General features: G+C 50.6%; 1 protein-coding gene across 4 annotated transcripts in view; it reads left to right on the top strand.

The window, feature by feature from the left end:
* MEGF11 (multiple EGF like domains 11) overlaps positions 1–19,370 on the top strand; it is a gene marked incomplete at both ends in the record, with an annotated part of 227,329 nt that overhangs the window by 154,850 nt on the left and 53,109 nt on the right. For all 4 annotated transcript variants that reach the window (XM_080691722.1, XM_080691721.1, XM_080691723.1 and 1 more), the window contains 2 exons: positions 5,395–5,607; positions 12,886–13,060. In XM_080691722.1, coding sequence (XP_080547848.1) covers positions 5,395–5,607; positions 12,886–13,060 — 388 coding nt within the window. The remainder of the gene's footprint in view (positions 1–5,394; positions 5,608–12,885; positions 13,061–19,370) is intronic.

Raw genomic sequence — 19,370 nt, 5'->3', positions numbered from 1 at the left:
CTCCCCTGCCTGGTGACGTCAGGAGGCAAGGATCAAAGTGGTGTCTGCCTGGAGTCCTTGGGCGCTGACAGTCCAAGCTCCTCTCGCTCCCCCTGGAATCAGCCCTGATCCTCAATGATGTACAGAAAGAAGCTTGTCCACTGGGGTTGTTGACCTCCTGCCTGGACCTTTAGGGCCAGACCTGAGGCTTTGCCAGCCAGTTCATCTACATCAGCTTCCCTGGTGTGGAGTGTGGCTGAGCGGTATCTGAGGATCCAGGGCTGGGGCACCTTCTCCCCCAGATAAGGAAATGCTCAGAATGAGCCAGTGGGGACAGGAACTAGGAAGATGCCAAACCAGAACAGGACCAGGTTCCAGTCCACTTTCATCTGAGCAGGAATATATTCCATTTGTTGATGGGAACAAACAGGCCTGGGACTCCCGTCTCCTGGGGTCGGCATCAGTGGGCCAGGCCTTATTGGCGTCCACTGTCACGATGTGCAGAATAGGGAAAGTCTTCTTGGAGCCGTCTTAGAGTCCAGAATCTCTCCTCTTGGAGCCTGGCTCATGATCCTCAGGCAGAGAGGAACCGCCAAAGCCAAGAGGCCCTCTGGTATGTGTCGCCAAACAACCACAGGAAAGTTCCATCAGAGACCCTGGTAGCTTTTGGGCTTCCCACCGAAACGGGCTGCCTGGTGTTTAATATTTTGTAAAATTACCTCCATTAATTTTGTAGGTGACAGTTACATGAACCCACCCCAAATCATCACAAGCATATTAAAGCTGAGCGGGTGTAATAACGCAGGCCTCCCCGGATAGGCTGAATCCAGCGCAAATTAAACAGGAGACGTAACGAGGGCTTTGCAGCTCATTTTGTAATTTAATTGAGCAATGTATCTGGTTGTTAATGGTAATATTGGACACATTAGATTGATATGTTGCAAAGGAAGGATGTTTAAGTAGAAAACTAATTCCTGCTGTGATTACCCTTCTGTTCCATGGGCCCCGTTATTAGCATGCTTTGTGTAAAATTCATTAGCAGTCATGGCTTGATCTCTAAATAAATAAGTCGTTTAAATTGTGAGGAGGAAAAAAAATAAAAAGAGGCTGATTATGTAAATGGATTAGGTTGTCAATATGTCATCTCTAGATTCTCTTGGTGGGCTGTGGACTCAGTCACCCCAAATATATGGCCCTTTAGAGGGGCTCCCTATCCGGGCTCTGTCCAGTCCTGCTGGGCAGGGGCAGGGATGTGTGCATGAAAGAGATGTGTCAAAAGCTGGGCGTGGTGGCGTGCGCTTGTAATCCCAGCATTCAGGAGGCTGAACAGGAGGACTGCAATTTTTGGACAGCCTCAGCTCCTTAGTGAGGCCCTTTGCGACTCAGTGAGACCCTGTTTCAAAATAAATAATAAAAATTAGGGCAGGGAGTGTTGCTCAGAGGTAGAATGCCCCTGGGTTCCATTCCCAGTACTGCCAAAAAAAAAAAAAAAAAAGTGTCTGGAGGTACCTCATGATGCGAGTTTTCTCTTCTGCCATTGGAGACATCTGAGATGTACAAGCCCAGTGACTTCTGGAGAAATCCATCCTGAGGCTGAGCAGGGACAGGCAGTTCAGATAGGGATGATGCTCGTCCTCAGCTGCTCTTGGTTCTCCCCTTCTGCCTCAGTTTCCCTCCTCTACCCACCATCCTCTGTCCTCCTTCCTCTCTTCCATTTCTTCTCCAGGCATCCCCTTCCTTCTTCCCTGTCTTCCCTCTCTCTTCTGCGCTTTCTGCTCACACATTTTGCCATGCAGCAGGCTTTAACTGGGGTCATCTTGGCCACCTACAGGATATGCGAGTTGGGACCAGTCACCTCTCCTCAAGTCCACAGTGAAGGCAACAAGAATATCTGCAGCCTGAGCGGCTGGAAGCCTCTCTAGCCAGTGCCTGGGTCCGTGGTCATCATCCCCCAGCCATGCCTCCTTCTGCCAGATTCCTCCTTTGCCACAGTGGCTCTGAGAGGGGACAGCCAGTGCCATCTTCTCATGGGGGAAGCTCTCAAGGCCAGACCCATGTCCCTTTCCTCTCCCCGTCACTGTGGGTACAGAGCAACAAAGACAGAAAAAAAGACACAGGGACAACGGGCCTCCAGTGTCCCCACACACCGGCCACTCCAGGCCTACCTGACTCTGCTGGGGTGTGGCCACCAAGCTCATCCAGACACTGTTCCAGTCCATGACCTTCTAAGATATAACAAAAAAGTTAGGGCTATTTTGTGTACTAGGGATTGAACAAAGGGGCATTCTATCTCCAAGCTACTCATGGCCCTATTTTTATTGTTTATTTTGAAACAGTATCTCTCCAAGTTGCTAAGAGTCTCACTGAGTTGCTGAGGCTGGCCTCGAACCTATTAACCTCCTGTCTCAGGCTCCCAAGTACTAGGATTACAGGTGTGTGCCACCACACCCAGTTAGGGTGACTTTTTAAACCTCTTTTATTGCTCCCCATTACTGTAGAAGACACACCACACACCTGAGAAAGGGAAAATATGATTATTAAAACATTTATAATTTCTAAAGTCCACCCTACTGTTAACATTTTAGAATTCTTCTCTTTGAGTTTTTTCATGCCAGAATCCGAGGTCAGATGGGCTCCACTTAAAAAACTGTAGAGCCGGGTGTCAGCGGCACATGCTTGTAATCCCAGTACTTGGGAGGCTGAGACAGGAGAATTGCAGGTTCAAGGACAGCCTCAGCAACTGGCAAGACACTCATCAACATAGCAAGACCCTGCTTCAAGATAAAAATGAAATAGGGTGTGGGGGGGTTAGTTCAGAGGTAGAATGCCCTTGGGCTCAATCCTCAGTATAACACACACAAAAATAACCTTGTAGAAAACAACATTAGCAAGATGCCAGTAACATTTCTTAATAAGCCCTACCCATGTTCTGGGTACTTTTCTAAACATTTACAAACATTATCTCATTTAATCCTCCAACAACCTGAGGAGGTCTAGTTATTAGCCCATTGTATGATGAGGAAGTGGGTATCGGTTCTCCATTATCCACACCCTGGAAGCTGTGTCCACATCCCAAACATCCAAGACCAGAGGCCATTCCCTCCGACTTGGGTGCAGGAGTTGCCCCAGGTCTACCCTTTACCTCGTCAGGACTCAGTTGTGGTGACAACGAATTTGCCTCCCTGTGAAATAGCCCTGAACTGGGGCAGAGGCACGTTGAGGAAGCCAGGTGGTCAGCAGCGTGGTCAGCAGCGGGCTCACACCCACCCCAGAGGGTCCACAAAGGATGGTCGTGAGTCAAATGAAGTTGGATGATTCTTGTTATGCTGCCCGCTTCAGCCTGAGCACAAACAGGAGCGGGACAGGAAGGGAGCCAGGTCCTGCTCCCTGGGGTTCACAGGCTGAAGGAGGGACTCCGCCCCTGCCCAGAGAGGCTCTCCAATCCCAGAGGGAGAAATGGCCCATGGGGGGGGGGGCGGACGGGACTCTTCAGCCTGATAAAAGAGGTTCCTCATCTACTTAAGGGGAGCTCTACCCTGGGATGGAGGTGCCTCTCCCAGTATGTCAGGAAATCTGCCCCAAAGGCTCAAAAAACACAGTGCCTAGAAATGAAAGTGCCCTCCTCGTCAAGCCTCAGATGCCACTGATCATAATATGCATTATTCTTTTACATACTGCTAAGAATAAAAAACATTGATAATTAAACTATGCCATGCCATAAGTTATATGCCTTTTCTGATTTCAGAGATGTTGAAATACAGTTTTAAACATAAGGTGTAGCCGGGCGTGGTGGCGCACGCTTGTAATCCCCGCGCTTGGGAGGCAGAGACAGGAGGATCGCGCAGGTTCGAAGCCAGCCGCGCGCGCTGGCTTAGGAGACCCTGTTTCCAAATAAAAATGTAAAAATAGGTCTGGGAGTGTAGCCCGAAGGTAGAAGGGCTTCCAGGAACCCCAGTACCACCAAAAAAAAAAAAAAATAAGGTGTATATATATATTTATTTTGCGGGTCTGGAGATGGAATCCAGGGGCATTCTACCTCTGAGCTACACTCCCAGCCCTATTTTTTATTTTTTATTTTGAAACAGGGTCTCACTGAGTTGCAGAGGGCCTCACTAAGTAGCTGAGGCTGTCCGTTCACCACGATCCTCCAGTCTCAGCCTCCCGAATGCTGGGATTACAAGCGTGCACCACCACGTCTGGCTCATAAGGTTTATTATTAATGAGTATGAAGTTTTAGTTTTTGGAGATGAATGTTGGTGACAGTTCCATGACAATGGGAATGTATATAATTCCACTTTTAACTTAATGGTTAAAGCAGTACATTTTATGTGTTGTCTTAGTGTGTTCATGCTGCTATGACAAAATATCTGAGGTCAGGTAGTTTAGGAACATAGTTCTCCAGTCCTCACAGTTTGGGAGTCTGGGAAGTCCAAGGTCATGGTGCTGGGAGGGTCAGTGACTGGTCAAGGCCTGGTCTCTGCTTCCAAGATGGTGCCATGAACACTGTGTCCTTGTGTAGTGCAAGGGTGGGCGGCAGAGAAAGGGGCCCAGCTAGTTCCCTTTGGCTCTTTATTTATTTATTTTTATTTATTTATTCTTTTTTTTTTTGGTGTGTGTGTGTGGTACTGGGGATGGGACCCAGGGACCTTCTACCTCTGAGCTGTACACCCAGACCTAGTGTTTTTAAAATAAATACAACAGGGTGTCCCTAAGTTGCTGAAAGACTTACTAAGTAATTACTGAGGCTGACTTTGAACCTAAGATCCTCCTGTCTCAGCCTCCCAAGTACTAGGACTTCAAGTATGTGTCACCCCACACATGGCTCAGCCCTCCTTTTTTGAGGGTTCATTCATGAGCATAGACCCTTCTGGCCTAATCATCCCCAAAGCAACACCTGTAATGTTGTCACCTTGGGGATTGAGTTTTATCACAAATTTTGGAAGGATACAGACATTTAAACCAAAGCATGTGTAGTTTATACCACAATTTTCAGATATTAAAAAAACAAAAACATAAGCCAGGCGTGGTGGCGCACACTTGTAATCCCAGCATTCGGGAGGCTGAGATAGGAGGATCTTGGTTTGAGGACAGCCTCAGCTACTTAGTGAGGCCCTTTGCATCTCAGTGAGACCCTGTTTCAAAATAAAGAATAAAAACTAGGGCCGAGGGTGTAGCTCAGAAGTAGGATGCTCCTGGGTTCCATCCCCAGTACCCCCCCACATACACACACAAAATAAGATTTAGCATCAATGAAATATGATAGAACAGACTCAGTGCCTGGGGTGAACCACACCTTGGAGTGCTTCCTGGAGGAGACACGGGCCCCGGCCTGCAGGGGAGAAAGGGGGCCTGCTGGAAGGATCTGGAAGGGTAGGTGGGGACCCCAGCCCATGGTCCTGCTCTGCTGCCCCACAGGTGCCAAGAGGAGTGCCCCTTCGGGACCTTCGGCTTCCAGTGTTCGCAGCGCTGTGATTGTCACAACGCAGGGCAGTGCTCGCCCGCCACGGGAGCCTGCGAGTGTGAACCTGGCTACAAGGGCCCACGCTGCCAGGAGCGCCTGTGTCCGGAGGGCCTGCACGGCCCGGGCTGCACCCTGCCCTGCCCCTGTGACCCTGACAACACCATCAGGTGAGCCCGGCCAGGCGGGGTGGGCTGTGGTGGAGAGGGGCTCTCAGGCCACGCCCCCACCTTCAGTGTGGCCGGGGTGGGGGTGGGGGGCAGAGCTGGGAGACTCAGCATCAGCACCTATCACTGATGGGAAGGGGAAACCATGCCAGGGTTAGGGCCAGGATCCGGGTCACCTGCTTCTGTCCACTGCAGCCGCTGACTGATGCCACCGCGCCTGAGAGCCCACACATGGCAGCAAGGAGGGCGCCGGGTGGCTCGTAGGGTGTGGGGCAGGGCTTGCGGGCCTCGGGTGGCTGGGCCTGGGTGCCCGCGTTCTGGTGCTCTGTGCTGGCACGGTCGCCCTCCTCACACTGAATGGGCACCCAGCCAAAGGTGGGGCTACCAGGGCAGGAGCGAGGGCCCATCGCAGGCCTAGGGAGGGTGTTCTCAGCAGGCCCTGGTGCGGTGGAGGAGTAGGAGAGGAAGGCCAGCCCTGTAGCAGGGACTTGGCTTGGGTCTGGCCCTTCCCTGTCACTCTGCTCTTTGTGGTTTGGGGACACCGGAGCAGAAGCCGGCCCTGTCCCTGCTTCCCAAAGAGCCTGAGCCCCAGAGAAGGCACAGTGGCCAGGGCCACCTCTCCTCCCTTCCTCCTCGCCCCAGCTGGCTCCAGCTTCTGTTAGTAAATGTTAATAAATGAGGCCGGACTCTTGCCCATGCTGCCTCTTCTGGGTGGTGGAGGGCGAGCCAGGACGTAGTCTCTTCGTTTTTTTTTTTTTTTTTTTTTTGGTTTGTTTTTTTTTTGGTGGTACTGGGGTTCCTGAAAGCCCTTCTACCTCCGGGCTACACTCTCAGACCTATTTTATATCTTTGAAACAGGGTCTCTTACGCCAGCACGGCTGGCTTTGAACCTGCGCAATCCTCTTGTCTCCGCCTCCCAAGCGCGGGGATTACAAGCGTGCGCCACCACGCCCGGCTAGTCTCTTCGTTTTGACTTTTGGTTTTTCATACATCTCGGTGTGTTGTGGCTTAGACAAGCACGGTCTCAGACCTTGAGCTGCGGTGCTGAGCTGGTCCTAGACGCGGGTGCCAGTTGGGAAGGACACTGTTCAGAGAGGCCCTGCAGCCAAGGCAGTTGGCCCGTGCATGACCGGAGCACTCATCCGCTCTGCCATGCATTCAACAAATACTGAGTGCCTGCAGGGTCGGGCCATGAGGAGGAAGCACGGTCCAGTCCTCAGGAACTCGGATCTGAGTGCTCACCTACACTGAGCACCTTCTACCACATTTTCTCAAATACAAGATACCACCAGACACACAGCTCTATGTGATGTCCTGTTAAGAAAGGAAAATTCTAGGAGCTAAACCGTGATATTAGTTAGTGATGACGAATCTGGTCAGGGAAGGCTTCCTGGAGGAGCTGGCATGAGGGCTGTGTGTGAGAGCAGGGTGAGCACTCTCCAGCTCTGGACTGGGGAACCTGCCTCCACCACTCCGTGAGTAGAGGATGACACTCAGATACCCATCCCTGCTGTAAAGACAAGGAAGGAAGGACCCCCTTGGGGACAGGATGCAGGGCTACTGCTGGGGTCCAGAGCAGGGAGCATCCCTACCACAGAGATCCAGCCAAACCCCAAATTAAAGAGCTATTGTTTTCCTCCCATGCTTGAGCAACCATGCCCTGCATAATTTATCTTCCCTCTGAAGAAGTCCTCAATGCATTATTAATCTGGAAGGACTCCCTCTTCTCTGCCGCTAATCTCAGCCCATCCAATATTAATGATTATTTGCTTTACTGTCTTTAACGCATGTCACGTTTCAGGGGCCGGGAGGCAGTAGCGCTTCTAGGAGCTGGGGCTCCGAGGGTGCCCGCCAGCCCACCCACAGGCAGGCTCCTCGGAATCCATGTCCCCACCTCCTGGAGGGGAGCTTTGTCACGCACCTGGCCCCCCCGAGGGCATGAGCAGCTTGGCTTTTCCGTGTCTGAGGTCCTGCCCCAGCACTGCACGGTTCCTGGCACCGAACAGGCCTTCGGTAAAGAGCCATCACTGAGCCGGGCGTGGTGGTGCATGCCTGTGATCCCAGTCCGATACTTGGGAGGCTGAGACGGGAGGATCGCAGGTTCAAGGCAAGCTCAGAAACTTACCAAGACCCTGTTTCAAAATTTAAAAAAAAAATAGGGCCCGGGTGTAAGTCAAAGGTAGAATACGCTTAGGATCAATCCCCAGCACACACACACACACACACACACACACACACACACACACACACACATCAATGAATTGATATTAAATGGCCTATCAAATATTCTACTCAGCTGATGTGAGCCCTATTTGTGTGTGTATGTGAGTGAGTGAGTGTGTGTGTGTGTGTGTATGTGTGTGTGATTTAGTTAGTTAGCTAATTAGTAGGATAGTTATTTTACTGGGAATTGTACTATTGTGCTCAGGGGCACTCTACCACTGAGCTGTATCCCCAGCTCTTTTTATTTTTTTATTTTGAGACAGGATCTCACTAAGTTGCTGAGGCTGGCCTCAAACTTGCCATCTTCCTGCCTCAGCCTCCTAAGCAGCTGGAATTACAGGCATGCACCACTATCCCTGGCTGTTTTGCCTTTTGAGTGTTTCTCCCGGCCCCCTGCCCCCGTGACTGGGCCCCAGCACTCACAGTTTTCTGCTCAGCCTCGTTCAAGCTCAGGTTGAGAAACCTTGACACCCTCCACGTTCTAGGAGGGCAGTTCCTTGCTGTGATGTGCACTGTAGAATGTTGGTCAGGATCCCTCCCCATGGACACCAGCAGATCTCTCTTCTTATGTCCAAGCTCCGACAACCAAACAATGTTTCCAGTCCTTGCCAAATGCCCCAGTGGAGTGGAGGAAGCAAGCCTGTCTGAGGTGGGGATCCTCAAGTCTAACAACTCTTTCATGCTGTGTTGGCGTTGCTTGTATGGACTTGTGAACACAAGTCAGCCCCTCTTTTCCCATGAGCCTTTGGCACCCCCCCACACACACACAGTGCCTTCTCTTGGGTCCAAGAAAATCAGGGGACTGACTGTATGACTCCCAACCTCAGAGCACTTAAGTGGCAGGAACTGGGTTGGGATTGGGAACCAGGGTCCTGGCCCAGATCTTCCTGTCTGAGCAAATGTCCTGATAAGTACACAACTCCTTCCTAGGCCTGTTTCGCAGTCCGTCCATCACTTTTCATCAGCCTAGTGAGGGAAACTTCTCTCGTGGTCTTTGAAAGTGAAACTGTCCCCTGATGCCCCAAGAGATAGTAGTGAGATCCCTAGAAGTCCCACTTCATCCCCCCAAATTTCTGCAGGATTTATAGCAAAGCCCCCACCCTGCTGGCTCACAAGTCTGGAGCTTCTTTCCCAGGGAGATAAAGTACTCCTAACAACCAGCCAAAGAAAGTCCTGCCTGGCCAGCTGCGCTTCTGTCCGCTCCTGTCTGTGAAGCTGCTCCCTGGGGTCAAATCCACACCCGGGGAGGAAGAAGTGGCCGGGGCGCTTCCTGCCATCAACTCTTTGTGGCACAGACAAAGACGTGACCTCCTTCATAGAGGAATGACCTCCTTCATAGAGGCCTGATACAGGCCTCGCAAATGTCCCCTCCACAATTGGATTGTCACGGGCGAATCCCAACAGCCATGATTGTGTATTACCGCGCAGAGATTTGATTTAGCCAACAGATGCAGCATTGATAGAAATCTCAGAGCAGCCAGAAGAACGGCACAAAATCCACTCTGAAAAGATTCTTGCATCGCTCAGCCTTCAGTTCCTTTTAACCTGTGATTAATCTATTTCTGGGGAAAATGGAAACAAAGTTGGGGAGGGAGGGAGAACAGGTCAGCCTGCACACCAGCAAGTGCGACGTTTGCCTGACCCTCACCAGCAGTGCCTGGCCTGCCACGTGACCCGGGGAACGGGGGCACCCTCGCTAGGAAGGATGCTGAGAAGCCAGGATGTGCAAGTCCCTCTACTAGGGACAAAGGTGCCGAGCACAGTGATCGCACACCTCAGATACAATCGCTGGCAGCTGTCATTCCCCATCCTCTCTTCAAGGGACTGTTGGAGTTTTATAATATAATGTAAGTAATCAAATTAAGAGTAGAGCGATCCATTTTTGGAAATAGAATCCTAAGGACAGTAAAAGGAGAGATGATTTCAGATTGAGCCTTTGGGTTCTCAGAGTGAAAAATAAAATTAGGTCCAAGATGGCATCTTGAGCAGCCAAAGATGGCAGCAGAGACTAGAAGCGGGAAATGTGAAGCCAGTGTGTGTGAGGGGATGGCGGGCCAGCGTGCGTGAGGGCGTGGCGGGCCAGCGTGCTCTTCATGGACAGCGCCCTCGCCGAGGTGAGAGCCGGTGGTGGGTGTCTCCCATCCTAACCATTTGTGGGGCAGAGATGGCAAAAGAATCTACTAGTAGGAAGAGTGCCCAGATGCCTGAGACCTGCTCTAGAATCTCCAGGGCCAGCAGAGCCGATGGGACAGCCAAGACCTGCTGGGCCGTTCCTGGGGCCCAGCTTGTCACTCTTTACAACCATGACTGAGCTGGGCCTTCTAACCCTACACCTAAATTTCAGAGGAGCCGGGCGTGGTGATGCACGCTTGTAATCCCAGCATTTGGGAGGCAGAGACCAGAGGATCGCGGTTCGAGGACAGCCTTAGGTACTTTGTGAGATCCTTTGCAGCTCAGTGAGACCCTGTTTCAAAAATTAAAAAATAGATCCGGGCGTGATGGCGCACGCCTGTAATCCCAGCCCTTGGGAGGATGAGACAGGAGGATCGCATGGGTTCGAAGCCAGCCTCAGCTATTTAGTGAGGCTCTCAGCAACTTAGTGAGACCCTGTTTCCAAATAAAGTATAAAATAGGTCTGGGAGTATAGCCCAAAGGTAGAAAAGCCCCTGAGTTCTACCCCCAGTACCACACACACACACAAAAAAAAAATTTAAAAATAGACTAAGAAAATAGGTCTGGGGTTGTAGCTTGAAGGTACAGTGTCCCTGGGCTCCATCCCCAGTACCACTAAATAAATAAATTAAATAAATAAATAAATTTCAGAGGCAGCCTATGGAAAGTTGGAACCTGGAGAAGCTAAGCTATGCCATGTTCCTTCATGTGGGCAGTCAAGTTTCATATAACCAGCACCCTGTGGTCAGAGGCAGTGTGAGGCAGGGATTAAACATGGCCAGAAAGACCTGCGGGTGAAATCCAGCTCTACCACTCACCCACTTAGCTGTATGATCTTGGTCAAGTCTCTTAGCCGCCAACTGCCATGGGCAAAACAGAGGCTCAATTTCCTAATACACAGGCTTCCTGAAGATTAGAATAACATGTGTAAAGTGTCTGGTGCTTTAATAGCCTGGTCACATATTATTTATTATTATTCAAATTGCTTCTATTTTCTACTGTTATAAATAATGCTTTGGGGAACATCTCTTTGCATAAATCTTTCTGCACACTATGATTATTTCCTTAAGACAGATTCTTAGAAATGGAATTACAAGACCGAAGAGTCAGAATATTTTTAGGTCTTCTGATACATAACTTCAAATTGTTTTGAAACCTTTACCAGCATTTAAAAAATTCTTTACTGTTTTGATAAAGAAAGGTGATATCCAGTTGTTGTTTTGACTTGATGATTAATGAGACAAAACATTTTCCAAAATGATTATTAGCTCCTGGCACTCACTATTCAGGGACTGTCTGCTTCTGTCTACCCCCTCATTTTCTGGGAGAAAACCAGAGCCCCCAGAAGAGAAACTGCTTGGCGGGGCTGCACATAATTAGTCTGTTCATTAATTTGCCCGGCAAGTGTGCATTAAGCAGCTGCCATGCACCGAGAACCCTGCCAGGCCCTGAGAGGTGAAGGAGGCCGAGCAGGGCTCTCTCCAGGGAGCCGTGACCTCGTGGGGACACAGATAACAAGTCAGCAGGCACAGATAATATTCAAACCTCATGAAAACTGCATATACTCCCAAACATGTCACTAGGCAGTGACTATGAGCTAGGAACGGGGGCCCCATCTGTGGCCCAGAGAGACAAAGCTCCTATTCTGTGGAACTTAGCAGAGCCTGGTAGCAGGCTCCTCCCGCCAGCCCAGTGCCCGTGTCTCTTCATGGTTATCCCTTGAGCTGGCTTCAGAGCAGCGAGGCCGGTGACACAGAGACTTGAAGTGGCTAGTTTGTTTCTACTGTCCAGTGCTCTGGGCTGTCCCAGAAGCAAATGCCAAGTGCAGGAGATTTACTAGGGGACAGCGGGGCAAATGGGGAAATGGGGAGGGAGCTGGGGAGCTGTCAGACCACAGTGCAGGTCTCACCCTTTGAAGGACAGAGGAAAGGAAGGAAAGGGGGATGGAACGGTCCCAGCCTGCAGCAGTTCCAAGTTGGCATAGCTAGGCGTCTTGAAGCCAGAGGTGCCCATTAGAGGAGCTCCCAGGAGCGTGCTCACCCTAGAGTCCCTGCCGCAGAGCGGCCCGCAGGCACCGTGGCCTCTGGATTCCAGAGGCAGAATCTGGAATCACCAGTCAGTTGTGCTCCCGCGGAGCTCCAAGCAGCACACGGGCATCACGTTCAGCAGCATCTCCCAGATTGTGAACGGACACTGGCTACGGGGTCAGACCACTGCCGGCCAGGGCTGCCCACTCCGCGGTCACACCTGGCAGCACCTAGCCAGATGGTCCTTTCTCTGGCCTAGATACAGAGGGGTTGGAGAAACCCTCGCTCACTGAAAGAGGCCTGGCAAGGCAGACTGGGGGAGTCTCTCCCATGCCAATATTGCAGAGGGAGGTGGCCACCTCTGCCCTGAAGTCCTGTTTTAACTCAGCCAACATTCATTCAACCCCTACGAGCTGGGAGGCCACTAGGTGTCATGGCCACCTTTGCATTCCTGTCTCCTAGTTATCTGCCTTGGGCAAGGGATGGGGAGGCTCTGGACCCCATAGTCTATAAGGCAAGAGACTACAGAAGCCACCCTCTACCTTGGTCATTATAGCGACAGCATGTTTGGAAGTTTAAAGGTCTGGGTTTTAATCCCAATCTTGCTTCTTCCTGGCTATGTAACTACACAAGTTACAAAACCGTCATGAGCCTTGGTGTCTTGGGACTAATAAGACACATACGGCTTTGGCATCTTCTGATACACAGCAAGGCACTCAACAGTTTACCCTCCGAGGGCCTTTGATCCTGCTAGCCTGGGCAGACCAGCTTCGGGGTGAGCAGAAGGCGGGACATGGCTGGGTGGGATGTGGCTGCACCCCTGACAGACTCTCCTCTCCCCCGTCTCTTGTCTGCTCAGCTGTCACCCAGTCACTGGAGCCTGTACCTGCCAGCCAGGCTGGTCTGGCCCCTACTGCAATGAGTCCTGTCCTGCTGGCTACTACGGCGATGGCTGCCAGCAGCCTTGTACCTGTCAGAATGGCGCAGACTGCCACAGCATCACGGGGAGCTGCACCTGTGCCCCAGGCTTCATGGTAAGAAGGGAGGGGCCTCCCGTGGCCTCCTGACCCCCACCAGCCCAGTTCCCTCCACTTCTTGGCAATAGAGGTCCCCGGGCGAAGAATGGGAGTGTCTCCCCGAAGCCCCTTCAGAGGGGTCTGTGATAGGAGCATCCCCAAAGCTGTTCTTAAACAGCTGGGGGTTTGTCCTTAGGAAACTGGGAATAGATCCACCATATGATCCAGCTCTACCACTCCTGGGTATTTTTCCAAAGGGGTTGAAATCAGAGAACTATAGCAACATATGCATACCCATGTTCATAGCAGCACAATTCGTAATAGCCAAAATATGGAACCAACCCAGGTCCCCATCAAGAGATGAATGGATTGCAAAATTATGGGAAATACACACAATGGAATTCTATTCAGCTATAAAGAAGAACAAAATCATGTCATTTGCAAGAAGATGGAAAGTCCTGGAGAACATTATGTTAAGTGAGATCAGCCAAGCACAGAAAGAGAAGGGACATATCTTTCCTCTAATATGCCCAAACTAGGGAGCATAGGGAATACCAGAGGGACTCCAGATAATGGAAGGGAAATCTCAGCAAAGTTTGAATGGAAGGATAGGAGAGGAAGAAGGCTGAACTTGGTTAATGAGGGTCTACATCCGAATATGTGTAAAAGTATGAATATGGCATGGTTACCCTGGACAATCATTGGTGGGAGGTGGGGAAGGGAAAATGAGGGTGGGGGGAAGAGGGCACCAAGCATAGTTTAAATGTATACCATTTATTTTCAATAAAAAAAATGTATAAAAAACAGCTGGGGGTTTGTAACTGTAAAAGTACCAGAAGAGTTGGGCACAGTGGCACATGCCTGTAATCTCAGTGCTTGGGAGACTGAGACAGAAGGTTCTAAAGTTCAAGACCAGCCTCAGCAACTTAGCGACACTCTGCTTCAAAATAAACAATAAACGCCAAGCATGGTGGCACATGCCCATAATCCCAGGACTTGGGAGGCTGAGACAAAAGGATCGCAGGTTCGAAGACAGCCTCGGCAAAGTAGCAATGCCCTGTTTCAAAGTATAGAACAAAAAAGGGTTGGCAGTGCAGCTTGGAGGCAGAATGCCCCTGGGTACCCCTTGACAAAAACAAAAAGTGCCAGGAGGAGGTGGAGGAGGAGGTCTCCCCATCGGCCCCTCACTCTGAAACACTGGCTGTCTTTCTTTACACCTGGCCCTTCTGTGTTTGTGTCCTTGTGCACATGTATTTTTTTACATCATAAGAGCCACAGTGCACACATGTAGTTTCTCATTCTGATTTCCTTCACCCACGCTTCTAGGTTGCCGCTTGGGCCTCTTAATTATCATTTTAAATGGCTACCTAACATCGCAGGAGCCAGCGAGCCCCTAGTTTACCCGGCCATCCCCTGACTGCTGAATATTAAGTTGTTTCCGAGGTGCACAGGCCGCGTTGCAATGAGCGGCTCCGTACAGCTTCCCCTGCTCGCTCCCGCAGAATTACTTCCTGAGGGTGAATTCCCAGGTTGGTGGGCATAATATATTTATGGCTTTTGATGGATACTGCCATATCACTTTCCCCAAGGGTTATATAAATCTACAGTGCCACCAGCCCTATGAGTGTACCTATCTCAGAATAATTTCACTAACATTTTAAATTTTTTTCTGCTTAATTATATAGGTAGAAAATGGCTCTTCAGTGTTGCTCTAATTTGCATTTCTCTGATTACTAGGGAGAGTAATCACGTGTCTGTTTACTATTTGTGTTTCCTCATGCATTATGCTCATCTTTATGAGGTTTGATTCTGGGGAACTTGACACTGGAACTGGAATCCTATTCAAAGCTGGGGTGTGCCCAGTGAGTCCGCAGCCCCGCATGCCCAGGGGTCCCCAGGTCTCTACTTTTTTTTGTTGTTGTTTTTTTTTTGGTGGTACTGGGGTTCCTGGAAGCCCTTCTACCTCCGGGCTACACTCCCAGACCTATTTTTATATTTGGAAACAGGGTCTCCTAAGCCAACGCGTGCGGCTGGCTTCGAACCTGCGTGATACTCCTGTCTCTGCCTCCCAAGCGCGGGGATTACAAGCGTGCGCCACCATGCCCGGTAGGGCTCTACTTTTTATTGTACTATAGGAAGAAGTTTATGCAGTTGAGAAAGTGTAGCGTCTGGAACCAGATCTGGGTCACAGCGGGCTGTCCTAACTCACCAACTGTGTGACTTTGGGCCACTTAACCTCTCTTAGGTTCTATTTCCTCACCTGTGAAATGGAACACCTGCCTTAGGGGTGCGCTTACAGGGGTAGAGAAGGGATAGAGTCACCTAAGGTTGCAGGCCTTGTTAAATTGCAGGTTCTGATCGGATAGGTCTGGGGTGGGGCCAGAGGCTCTACGTTCTGACAAGCTCCTGGCAGGCCCATGTGAATGGTGGTGATCTCTGCTGCGTAGCGGGTGCGTAGCTGTGGTTCTGGGCTTGGATGCACATTGGAATCTCTTGGGGAGCTTTGCCAGGGCCAATTCCTGGCCCCACTCCCAGAGGTGTGGATGTGTTTGATCTGGGTGTGAACTGGCCGAGGCTACCCAGGCTACAAGGTGGTACCCACTGATCCGCAAGGAAGCCCTGCCGTGATAGTGGCAGTAAGGTCACGCTGCCTGGTGACAACATCCGTTTGTTTGTTTGTTTGTTTGTTTGTTTGTTTGTTTGTGGTGCTGGGGATTGAACGCAGAGGCATTCTACTTCCAAGCTACATCCCCAGACTGATTTTATTTCTTATTTTGGAAACAGGGTCTTACTAGGTTTCTGAGAGCCTCCCTAAGTTGTCAAGGCTGGCTTTGAACCTGTGATCTTCCTGTTTCAGCCTCCCAAGTACTGGGATTACAGGTTTTCAGGGATCATTTCTACAGTTTGTGACACCATCTTTTGAGAGCAGGTCACCCGTGAACCTGCAGAGGAGGCTCAAGACGAAACTCTCTTTCCCTCTTCCTCCTCCCCAGTGCAGATAAAGCTGAGCAAAAACGGACGCTTTGGCATCTTTAAATGGAAACATGTCTGTTCCTTCTAGAGGTTTCTTCTCTGCTTTGCCCATGCTGGTTTGAGTTTGGTCTACGGCTTCCACAGAAAAATGGGAGCACCCTACTTTGGGGATCGAGTCAGAGAGAATAGTCATTTGAGATTAAAAACCTCACAGAGCCAGTGAACAAGGACTGATGCTGGCTGTGCCACAGGCATGGGGTGCCCAGGTTCCCCCAAGCCCAGTCTCAGCTCTGCTCAGCCACCAGGCCATCCTGTGACTGGGCAACTGGCTCCCCCTGGCAGGTCCCACCTTGCTCACCTGTGAATGGTGAGCACTGGGGAGAGATGAACCAGCATTTCCATACTTATCTCTGAATAACTAGACTCAGGACCAAATCAGGAAGTGCATCCTTCTGGGGGAAAGAGAGGAAGGCCAGCTAGGCAGTGCGCCCACAGGGTGGGGCTCACTGAGGGCTACCCCCCCCCCCCAGTCCCAGCCAGGGCTTCCTCCCTGTAACTCCCACCTGCCTGCCCAATCACCATTCTGCAGAAGGAAGAAAATCAAGGCTTGAGAGACCTGTGCATGCACCATGCACTGCCTCTGGCCAGAGCCCTACCACCCCCAATAGAGGCCAGGCCCTGCCTCCCACTGAGATGCAAATGGTTCTGTCCTTGAACTCTGGCAGGCTTGCTGCTTGTGGGAATCTTCTCACCATGGAGTCCAGCCTGCCTGGGGCTCAGGACTAAGATAGATTTGTGAGCTATGCTGCCCTGGTGAGACCCCCACCAATCCCCATTCATCTCCTGCCGCTCAGTCTCATTATCCCTGGAAGGGCTCTTTGGGGACCCTGTTGGGCGTTGGGCAGGGGCCCCTCGAGGTTATTACAGAATAGTCAGCTGTTCTCAACCAGCAAGTGACTCGTTTCTGCCTGCACTGGGCTCTGAGGGGGAGCCCTTACTCTTGCCCTCAGCCCAGCTTCTGCATGAGCACAGCTCCCTGTAACCAGCTCTAGAGAAGTGTGGATCAGCAGAGCACACTCAGCTGAGCGCCCCAAGTGTCCCAGGGGCCGCAACGATTAGCAGTGGGTGCGTGGGTTTGTGAATTTATATACCTGCTCTGTTCCTGAAAGATTTTAAGATGGGGAATTAGAGAAAGACTAACTTGAAGAGCCCATTTCTGGGAGTTTGAAGAACTCCATCCTAGGCTCAGTGACCTTGGACACCCCACCCCACTGCACTGCTGCCCTCAGTTTCCTTGTCTCTAAGACAGGAGGGATCAATCAGTCTTGCCCACTGTTGGATGTGATGAGCCAACACGGAAATGGAGGTGAAACCATGTCCTCAGCTGTTCCCTCCCACCGCAGCTCTCCCCATCAAGGGCTCTTGTTTATTTAAGTGTGTGTGTGTGTGTGTGTGTGTGTGTGTGTGTGTGTGTGTGTTACTGGGGATGGAATCCAGGGGGATTCTACCTCTGAGCTACACCCCAGCCCAGTTTTTTATTTTGAAACAGGGTCTCACTAAGTTATGCTGCACTGGCCTCGAACCTGTGGTAGCAGCAGCAATGAAATCTCATAGGGCATCCATTGGTGAGTTTCTTTTCTTTCTTTTTCTTTTCTTTCTTTCTTCCCTCCCCTCCCTTCCTTCCTTCCTTCCTTCCTTCCTTCCTTCCTTCCTTCCTTCTCTCTTTCTTTCTTTTTTTTGCCATACTTGGAATTGGACTCAGGGCATTCTACCTCTGAGCTACAATTCCAGGCCTATTTGAATTTTTTTAAATTTTGCAACAGGGTCTCACTAAGTTGCTAAGAGTCTAGTTGGGGCTGTTCTTAAACCTGTGATCCTCCTGTCTCAGCCTCCTAAGTACTGGGATTATAGGCATGTGCCACTATACCCAGCTTCCAATGGTAAATTTTCACCAGGGTTTCCCAGTGGGGAAAAAGAGCCATGCATAAATGACCAGATATTGTGTTCATAGCCCTAACTAACAACTGGGGCTTCTACTTTCACCTGTAAAACAAGAATGAAATTCTCTGCCCAACAGAAACAATGGTGTGGGCCCCTGTCATCGCAATGGGGATGCTTACAACTGAGGGTTTCAGCACCTTGGATAGCGTGGTGCCTCCTCCTTGAGCGCTTTTAGAACCTGGGATCCTCGCCCAAAAGAAACACCAGTGTGGACAGGAGAGGGAAGGACAAGGTCTGGGGCACCTGCAGTGAGGGCCTTTCTTCTCACCTGCGCTCACCAGAGAAGTAGCTGAGCTGTGAATGAGGGGCCCCACAGAGCTGCCCGTGCACTTGCAGGTATCTCCAAGCCCGCCAAGGAGAACTTGAGCCGCAGCCCTTTGCATCTTGCCCCCACAACTAGTTAGGTCAAGCCTGGCACAGTGGCACGCGCCTGGAATCCCAGCAAGTAGGGGGCCAAAGCAGGAGGATCACAAGTTCAAAGCAACCCTGGAAAACTTGGGGAGACCCTGTCTCAAAGTAGAAAATAGAGCTGGGCGTGGTGGCGCACGCTTGTAATTCCCTCACTTGGGAGGCGGAGACAGGAGAATCAAGCAGGTTCGAAGCCAGCCCTGCTGGCTTAAGAGACCCTGTTTCTGAATAAAAATATAAAAATAGGTCTGGGAGTATAGCCCGGAGGTAGAAGGGTTTGCAGAAACCCCAATACCACCAGAAGAACAAGAACAAGAACAAGAACAAGAACAAGAACAAGAAGAAGAAGAAGAAGAAGAAGAAGAAGAAGAAGGAGAAGAAGAAGAGAAAATAGAAAGGTCTGAGGTGTAGCTCAGTGGTAGAGCACCCTGGTTTGATTTCTAGTACTGCAAAGAACAAACCAAAGCAAGCAAACAGGAAGCCCACCTAGTTAGTCCACCGTAATCTCATGTCCTGGTAAGTCCTGCCACAACCTGTGTGGAGACAAGTAACTCACTTTCCCTAAGCACAGTGTCTCTATCAGGCCCTCTGTCTGTGCCTTTTTCCTCTTCCTACAATGCTGTCCCCACAGTGTTAACTGATCTATGAGCATCTTTCTTAGCCTTTCAGGACAAACTCCAAGGCTGCTTCCTCATAAAGCCTTCTATAAATACTAACTCAGATGTGTCCGTGGTATTCTCTCTACTCTCACAGCGCATATGCAGTATCTGTCTCCCTGAGGACAAGCACGCGTCTCCCTCTAACCTTGTACCTCCTGCCCCCCACCTCCACCTACCACTGCCTACCACATGAACAGCTTGTTCAATGAACTCTCCCTGAAGTGAAAGAAACCCTTGGGAGGAGCAATATCCTTAAAGTAGAAGTTCCCAGGCTGACAATTATAGGA

This window comes from Muscardinus avellanarius, assembly GCF_963383645.1.
Source record: "Muscardinus avellanarius genome assembly, chromosome: 3".
NCBI classification, from domain to species: domain Eukaryota; kingdom Metazoa; phylum Chordata; class Mammalia; order Rodentia; family Gliridae; genus Muscardinus; species Muscardinus avellanarius.
Note: the sequence above shows the minus strand (reverse complement) of the source record. Positions and strands in the feature narration are given on the sequence as shown.